Consider the following 9625-nt stretch of genomic DNA (forward strand, 5'->3'; position numbering starts at 1 on the left):
AGGATTTGTTGATGGGAATTAAAATGACGTCAGGTGTATCTAACAAGGACAATTTTGGTTGTACACAGAGTTGGGTTTCCCTTTCATGTTTCAATCAAAATTTCCGCCTCAGGCACTTATGTCACGTTGCCTATCAGCTTGTCGTCCCAGACCAGGAGGAAATCCACCACTCCACACTTCCGGGTCAACAAAAGCTTTCTCCATTCTCCCTTTTTTCTCCCTTTGAAGCTTCTGAAGTCTGTTAAACCTCCGCGGTATAATCTGCAGGTCGAATAGAACGAGGGAAAGGAAAATGGCGCCTCCAATCCTCTCGCTCGCGCTTCCTTCTGAAACAGGCCGCGTTCTTAGCATACAGTCTCACACGGTCCAGGTATCTCTCGAATTTTACCCTCTTTTTCACCTTTATTTGCTCGTTACCAGATGAGTTCATAAAGTTTCTCCTTTATTTTACTCCATAGAATTTGCTTATATTTTTAAGGATTAATTTGTTTTACCTTTTCAATCCACGACTGATGCAGACGTGAATTTACGGAATATAAAGACGAGCTAAAGTTTATTTTATGACAGAGGAAGCTGATAATTTCACTTGAATAAAACGCACTATATCACTTATAAAAGATCCCTCACATTCTTAGATGAAAGTACCCTGTTAGTTGGCATTTCTTGTCGGAAGAACGGAAGATTTCTTCCGAACTGCAAGCCATCTATTAAAAACTGTGGAAAAGAAGCATAAGTGGGCTCAAGGTGTTATTATACTGCCCCTTTTAAATAAGAGCGCTTGTTTACTGAACCAACTCCTTCTAGCTCACAGATTTGTAGTCTTTTGCTACAATGTTTCGTCCGGTCGAATGGCTTGTTTAGGGGTCAACGATTCTGATCGTGACGGATACCTTACTTCTTTTCAGTTGCATGCTGTTACGCATGATCACTGAGAAAATTCTTGTTTTGCATGGGATTAATGAATTCAGAGTAACATTTTCCCCGTCTTTCTTCTATTTGATACACAAAAGGTTGTCTTTATAATTAAATGTGTTGCTAAAATTTTACTGGTAAAATGCGACAAAGTACTGGAAGTTCCTAAGCTAGTGAAACATGTTTATTGATTAAACATCCTGAAAATTTATGGATAAAACATGTTTTAAATGGAGCCACCCTCCTCCCCAAACAGTATTCTTGTACTTCTAATTTTGGTTTATGTTATTTTAGACTTATTTTGACATGTGTTTTCTTCCTATCTTGTTAGGGTTATGTTGGCAACAAATCAGCTGTTTTTCCTCTTCAGCTACTTGGCTATGATGTGGACCCCATCAACTCAGTGCAGTTCTCTAATCACACAGGCAAGCTGCTTTATATATCACTTCCTTCCAACAGTCTCAGGACTCAAGAGGCCCAATATATGGTGCGAATTTATCCAAGTGCATGGTTGGATGGTGAATCCTACTATGGATATGAAGTTGGGTTCCTTTCTCATTACACATGGATTGTGCAGGGTACCCTACATTTAGAGGACAGGTTTTGGATGGTCAACAGCTTTGGGAGCTAATAGAAGGCCTTGGAGCAAATGACTTGCTGTATTACACACATTTATTAACTGGTATGCGTATTTTATCCATTAAAGAATTTCTACAATTTGTCTTTTCATTGTTATAGTTCTCTTTGTTTTTAACTGTGGCAGTCATACTCCATTCAGTGTGGCTTTGTCATTTTGGCTCAATGGCCTCATGATGAAATTCTTAATGTGAGAGTTAGTTTTTCAAGAGTAATAGAATTGGTGCATCTTTTGAGTGTCCAACTGTGTACAACTGGATATTTCTTCTAATGCAGCTATTTTTCCTCAAAATTATTCTTGAACTGTAAAGCTTTTTGAGTCCAAATCAATCCTAATCTCATGTTTATAAAAGGTCTGCGTCCATGTAAGATTCACTCTGATTACGTCATATATTGAAGAACCATGAACTGTGCACATGTACTTGCTTGTGTGGTTTAAAAGAATTCCTCATAAATTGGCCAGCTATTTACGTGTAAGGTCTATCTCCTCAAGAACAATATCTGAGGATTTCACTTGTGAAGTGCTTCATCCAGACTTTTCAACTCCTTTGATAGTTGAAGCATCTACCTTGGTATTAGTTTTGTTGCACGTGGAATGTAAATCACTTGGTTATTAACAGCTAGATCTTGCTATTTTTGTTCCATTTAAAAAAAAAAAAATCTTTACTGGTTCCATCTGTGAACATCAATGGAATCAATCAAAATAAATAGAGTAACACTGACGTTAGAAAAACCTTGAGTAAAACCGACATTAGAAAAACTGTCACTATCAGTATGGAGATCCAAAGCCTTAGTCTTGTCTGGAATCTAGATGAAAGAGACATTAAACCATTCCATATGTTGTCTTATGCTTCCAGTAAATATTCTTAAGCACATATGGCCATGGGAACATCCATCTATGTTAGATGCCTTCCCGATTTGACAACCTAGACCTCACCTTTGAGAATTTGCCCTCATTTCCATAGCAACAGGATAGGTGAACTTCCTAGCGATTGAGCTCCTATACCTTGTTTGAATCCTGAAAGACAGTTTCGTAAGGAAGCACTATTAATAACTTGAACTAACAACCCTCCAGAAAAGCAAAATTTGTGATAAACTTGAAAACACTATATCTTTTTTCCCACTATGCAGAAGTGGTGTGTAATGAAGAACTTCCAGTTTATTGACTCTTTGAATCAATGTCATTTTGATGTAGTTTATTATATATTTTATTTAGTTAGTATGTTTGAAAATTTTGTCTCATGAGTTCTGTGGTTTAACATTATTTTGGTCAATTACTGGATTTTTTATGATCTCTCATGTGTTCATCAATTATTGCTTGCTCTGCAGGTTATATTGGTTCTGTTTCATTTTTGAATACTATACTTCAAGTAGCTGAGAAGCTTCGGTCAATCAACCCTGGACTAATATATGGTGAGCGGATTTCACCATTTGATTTCAGCAAGCAGTTTTCTTTTTTTTTAAATTCCCTGATAAGTTTGCTCTTGACTAGTTTGTGATCCAGTCCTGGGTGATGAAGGAAAGCTGTATGTACCGCCAGAGTTGGTATCTGTGTACCGTGAGAAGGTGAATTTTCAAAATGTCTAACACTTAACTTTTTATTTCATGAAAGAGGATATTAATCAGAACCACTGTTAATGATGTTGTAATACCTTGAACATTGTGGATTTTATTCTATTTTATTTTTTAATTTTACCTAAGAAGAGGCCTATCCACATTAAAACCGATGGATCCCACTGATTCATCTTTATCCTGATACATTTTAAATTTTGAGGACCTGAGTTAGCAAGTCAAGCTGTTTATGAGTCTGGTCCCTCTGAGCTCCATTCTCAAACATGTTGTCAATTTTTTCATGGTTCAATTATTCATGCAAAACATATGTTTCAGGCCTTTGTGGCATTCTAATATTTTCTTAAATTGTACATCGGATTTTATAATGAGACACCCGTTTTTTCCTGGTAATTGAGTTATGATACATATTCTCACTTTTAGGTTGTCCCTGTGGCTTCTATGTTGACTCCAAATCAGTTTGAAGCAGAGCAATTGACAGGATTCAGGTAGTTTTGCCTGGTTCTTTTCTTTGAAGCATTTACAAGAAAAACACACATTCTTGCTGCTGATTCTTTGTACAAACAGATGGTTTTTTTTGGCATGCAAAGCAGTTGTTTTGTTCCCCCTCAACAATTTTTTTGGATGTAAAGCAGCAAGTTGAATTAGCTTGCTTTAGGAACAAAACTTCCCTCAGTTTTCCTTTCATGAGCCCCATTATTTGGTTTAGAAAAACATATAATAAATACTTTTGGAAAAAAACTCCACTTGACATATTTGATGTTTTTATATTTTTTTAATATTGATTTAATATTTTTGTTGACATTTGATGTAAAAAAAATTGTTGATAGCTTAGTTTGTTTCTACTAACCTCCCCTCCCAGTGAAAAATTTCTGCATCCGCCCATGAGAGTAGATCTATTGTATCCATTGATTTTCCATCAATGTTGGGCCTCCACTCAACATTGATTGTTGTGGGCTTTCAATTGAATAGCCTCTTTCCTATCTTCTTTCTTTTGTTCTTTTGCAGTTTGCTACTACCCTGGTGTTATAAAACCTGGACAGGCCCAGCCGATTGCATTGGATTAAATAAGACCCAGTCTCTTGTCCATGTTACATAGTTAAAAAACTGGTTGACCTGGTCGGATTTTCTCGTTCAATCAATGAATCCGATGAACCAGCCTAGGTAGGCAGGTCACACACGTGGGAAAAATTCCCTTTCAAAGGGAGAATGGAGGATTCAAAAGAGAGGGGCGTAGGGGGATGCAAACCACTGCCTCCCTCCCTACTCATTTACGGTTGGGGGAGGAGTTGCTGCACTCCCCATGTTAGAGGTCCTCATGACGAAGGGGAGGGTGGGGGACCTTCCCCTATTGGCAAAGGACGGGGGAGGGGCAGGCCCTCGCATACTCAGATGATGCTAAAATGACATAATTTTGGGTCAACCTTTTATGTGTTCTCTTCTTTGGGGCCTTGTCATGTATTTTCTCTCTTCTTAATAAAATTCTGTTTGAAAATATGTTTTAGGGGTATTTTTGTAATTTTACCTAGGTATTGTAACTCCTGGTGGTCAGGGAGTATGTTAGGAAGTTAATTCCTAAGTCAGATATGTTTTTGTTTTTCTTTTCATCAAATAACTGTATGAGGAGATCATGTAATAAAGGGTCATTTTTGTCTTTTTATCTCTTTTTCTACTGAAGTGATATAAGAGCACGTTAGGAGTTGAGTTCTCTCCCTAACAGGCAGCCTCTCTTATGCTGCTTTGACTCCTCTCTTCTTCTCTCTCTTTTTTGTCTCTTCTCTTCTTTATTACTTCAAATTTATGTTTCTTCACATGGTATCAGAGCAATAGAATTCAAGCTTGGGAGTATCTGTGAAGTTCATCTTTATCCTTCTCAAGTTTTGATTTTTACAGGAGGGTTTGTGATAATTTATTGGTTTAAGCACATGAGGGTCAAATCTTTTCTTTGTGTTCCTGCCATGACCATTAGGTTGATAACTTCTACTACTTATTGAGCAGCATATCCTGCTCCTACTGCCCCATGAGGGTTCTTTGATGTTGGATTTCTGAAAAATTGCCTGCATCATCACTCTATTTGCCTGTGTTAGCCCTATTTGCTAGTGTTCTTGGTCTGTTTGATCTTTTTTTTTTTTTTTTTTGAAATAATGCTGAATTTTATTAAGAGAAGCTCAGATAGAATATCAAACAGCCCATTTTTTTTAAATGGATTTGGTGTAGTACATAATTTGAAAGCTGAATGTTTTGTATTTGGTTTCTAAAAGTGAGTTAATGATCCGCAATTAATTGTGCACCTTTAACATGAACTTTGACATATTTGCTATGGTTCGAAATATTCTTAGTCATTATACATTTTATTCTGTTGCCATCTGTTCATTGTTCTTATTATCGTTCAAGTCTTCTGATTTCTTGAAAGTTATACATCATCAGGATTACTACTGAAAGAGATGGCCTGGAGGCTTGCAATGTTCTTCATGCTGCTGGACCTTCAAAGGTTTTGCAATTTCTTTATTACATTAGGGTGTCATTCAAAAACAGATGCCCCTTAAGTTCTTGATTACTGTTATATGTTTCATATGGCTTTGTGTGAAAAAATTTTAATAAATAAAAAATAATGTGTACCTAGGGGAATTCATTAATATAGGAATTACTTGTTCTTGAGAAAGATAGCTAATTCCTGGTTCATGTGATTTCTAGAATTATTACAAAATAAATAAAGAAAAATATGAGAAGATTGTTTAATTACCTTGATGAGATTGAAAACATTTATGAACTACTTATTGTACAACGGCTGCATACCCTACTACGAGTGCTGATAGTACAGCAGACACTCTTACGATGGAAGGAGTCTCCTGCCAGAACCTTGTGATCTAAAACATTCCTTGCCCTTGTGATTTTCTTCTTTTCTATGTTTTATTGTTGTATTCCTCCATTATCTGTACTTTGTACCTTTTGTTCTGATTTGAGCCCTTTTATTAAATTCTTATCTTTTCTATGTTTTATTGTTGTATTCCTCCATTATCTGTACTTTGTACCTTTTGTTCTGATTTGAGCCCTTTTATTAAATTCTTAATTCTCTTTGCTATCAAAAAGAACAAAGGAGAAGTGAAATCTGAAAGCATTGAAATTGTTAATTTTTAATAGATATTGCCAATTTGTGCAATTTCCAAATTCTTTATAGGGTATGTATGGAGATGGTGAAAAATCCATTTCACCAAGAAAAGATTCTAATGTTTATTAATTTCTAATAACATGATTGAGATTTACATCTGAGTCCTATGAAATACTCTCTTGAATAACCTACAACGTTTTTTGTTCTATTATAACTAGTATTATAAAACCCAGACCAGACCGGCCGGTTGAACTGGATTCAATTGGACCGTCTCTTGTTTAGTTTACGGGTTTATATGACAAGGAAAGGGGAAAAAACCAGGCTAACCTGGCTGGGTTTGCCGGTTTAACCGGAAAATGGGGTTACCCTGCAAGGCAGCCAAGTCGCTGTCGTGCATGGGGAAATTTCCTCCACACACTGCTGATTGGAGATCTATTCCTGCAACCACCGCCAGAAAGGCTGGCCCAGGGGGGGGGGAGGGGTGCAGGCGTGCGGCTCTTCCTTGACTAGATGAAGGCAGTGGTTCTGGTAGTTGGGCCAGGTGCGAGAGCCGATGCAAAAGCCACCACCGTGAAAGAGAAGAAGAATGGGGAAGTGTGGAGTCTGGTTTGTAGAGGAGGAGAGAGACATGATCTTCTTTCTTGAGCATGATGTCATCGTCGTGTATGGGGATGTTGAAGCTTGGTATTAAGTGGAAGATCATTCTACATAGAAAAATTCCGGCAATCAGAGGAGGATCCTAATGCTTCTGAAAGCTCCGCTCCATAGAGCACCAACAAAAGAAGGGGAGAAGGGTGGGACTCCACGCTCCCTCCCTCCCTCCCTCCCCCTCTCAGATCGGTGAAGAAGCTTCTTCCCCCGATTGAACTTTTTAATTTTTATTTTAGTGTTATTATGACATCATCCCAGGCCGGTTGAACCAGGTTGAACTGGAACTGGTTACTTTACCTGGTCGTTTTTATGAGATTGCTTATAACCAAACATTTTCTTATGACTATATAAGTTTCTATGGCCTCTCATATGGATAAATTCCTCCATATCTTGTTCTTTGGGAACTAAACTTTTCTCCTTGAACTAGTATTTGAGGTCTTGTTTTTCAAAGCGACAGTATTTCATAAACCTGGTCACTTTTCCTTAAGCAGTTAGGAAGTTTACTGAGGTTGATTGTGGTTTTTCTTTTCTTCTTTTTTAACAGCAAAAGAATCAAGAGAGGATAGCAATGATCACTTTTTGTACCTCAAGCTTCAAGTTTTGTTCAAGTTATATCATAATGCTTCTCCATGTTTATGTTGATTGTCGTGTTTGATATATCAGGTGGTGATTACAAGCGCACATATAGATGGCAATTTGCTACTTATTGGTAGTCATCAGAAAACAAAGGTATTACATACTTTTTCTAGTATAATTGCTTTATTTACCCATCTCAATCTTCCATGAAGGATGATGAGTCCCTGTTTGCTTGGACTATTATTTTAGTGATAATTTGCTCTTTTTGCTTTTAGCTTTGTGCATTTAGTATCATTAACCTGATTTCTCTTCATGATAAAAAATGTTTTCTCATTCTGAGAGCTCTATTAGTTAAAATTTATGAGCAAATATTTCCTTTCATGGATCAATACAAAGTAGTTACAACTATTTCTATTTTTCAGGATCGGCCTCCTGAACAATTCAACATTGTCATACCTAAAATCCCTGCATATTTTACAGTGAGTGTTTAAGACATTCAGGGTTTTGTAGTCAACTGAACTCTCTCTCTCTCTCTCTCTCACACACACACTACTGAATTGACTTGTAGGGAACTGGAGATCTAATGACTGCACTTTTGTTGGGATGGAGCAATGTATGGATCCAAAAATTTTGTTCTTTTTCTCTCTTTCTCTTTCTCTATTATATCCAGGAATTCACTGTAATTGTGCTTCCTTTGTATAGAAATATCCAGATAATCTGGAAAAAGCAGCGGAGCTTGCTGTATCTAGCTTGCAGGTATTCTTCATAAATTTGGCTGAGCTTAGCTAAATTTGCTACCTTATGTTCACGACAATTTATGCATGGTGCTATTTTCACTAACTTAGTTCATAATTTTGTGTTGTTTTTCCTTTGTTAATCTTATCCTTTGCTGCTGACTTTAATCTGCCTTCTTTAATTTCCAATTTGTCAGAGAAGATGTTTTTCTTTTAAGTTATTTGAAATGTGTACATCATGAATTATGACTTTTGTTGGCCTTCAAGTAAGTACTAGTATGGGTTAGTTACAGTTACCTTCCTTGGTAATTACATTCACCCCCACCCCCTAATCTGTTAAAAGGATGACAAAAATGCTTATTTAATTCAATCATAAAATTTATGCTTAAGTACGAGGAGGCTAACCTCCATTTCCCTTTTTCTCCTTGTACTGGGAGAGAAGGGGGGAGTGAAAGTGGCCTACTTTCTCTGCAAAGAGAATGAAGAGAGGGAAAATGTGAAAGGGCCTTTGCCTTCCCCTTTTTGAATAAGAAAATATATTTTCACATTTCCTCTGGCAGGTTGGGAGGGGGAGTAGTGTATTTAACTTATTTATTTCTAGCAAAAAAGAGTTCAGATTCATCTCCATCTAAATAAAGTGCACCCAATTTTTAGTCGACTTCAACTGGTATAACTTAAAAGTTGATTTCTTTTTATTTTACATTTATTTCCCATCCCATGCATTCTCGATTAATGCTTATTTTAGATTTTTATTTAATGGTAAGATGGAGACAGTATCATTACTGTAAATACAACAAAGTAAATGACTTTTTTGTAAGTTATTTTACTTTTTCAAGGAAGAAAAAGTAAGATATAACCTGAGGTTGGCTAGACGTTCAGCCTCTTTCAGTCTTAATACTATTGGTTGTTGAAATCTGGCAACTTTGGCAGAGAAATTAAAAGATCTGTCATCTAGTAGTGATCTTTATTGTTGGTTGGTTGAAGTCTTGATATGGATGTGCAGGCAGTGCTACAAAGAACTGTGACCGACTACCAGAGCACTGGATTCGATCTTACTTCAAGCAGTTTGGAGATCCGATTGATTCAGAGCCAAGATGACATTCGGAATCCTAAGGTTATTTACAATGCAAAGAAATATCATTCAGAGCAAAACTAAAGATTCAGACATCCATACCTTACTCGTTACTACATGCTTACCAAATTTGGGGTAGTGAGCAAGCGTCTTTAAACTATAAAAGAATGTAATAGTGTCAAGTCCAATAAAGCACTCTTTTTCGTCTGTGATGTTTGTTTTATTTTAGGGAAATTTTTTAAGAGTTAATATTAACTAAGTGGAAATATTTACTAGCCATATGAAATGTGAGTAGTTCCAAACTCTGGTCAACTAGGAACTAGTTTCATGTACTGAGCACATATGATCGGGTCAAATCAGGTTTTT

General features: G+C 36.7%; 1 protein-coding gene across 1 annotated transcript; it reads left to right on the plus strand.

Annotated features, from left to right (window-relative positions):
- Positions 1-119: 119 nt before the first annotated feature.
- Positions 120-9625, plus strand: LOC137941438 (pyridoxal kinase). The gene is made up of 13 exons (XM_068786845.1): positions 120-183; positions 268-370; positions 1244-1337; positions 1490-1594; positions 2878-2961; positions 3041-3114; positions 3541-3605; positions 5545-5608; positions 7541-7606; positions 7876-7932; positions 8022-8066; positions 8156-8209; positions 9191-9625. Exons 2-13 carry the CDS (start codon positions 293-295, stop codon positions 9341-9343), a joined length of 939 nt encoding a protein of 312 aa, XP_068642946.1. The 5' UTR covers positions 120-183; positions 268-292; the 3' UTR covers positions 9344-9625.

The sequence above is a fragment of the Aristolochia californica genome, unplaced genomic scaffold (assembly GCF_029961685.1).
Source record: "Aristolochia californica isolate CCGP_79_NKW_82.1479 unplaced genomic scaffold, dmAriCali1.0.hap1 SCAF_9, whole genome shotgun sequence".
Classification (NCBI taxonomy): Eukaryota; Viridiplantae; Streptophyta; class Magnoliopsida; order Piperales; family Aristolochiaceae; genus Aristolochia; species Aristolochia californica.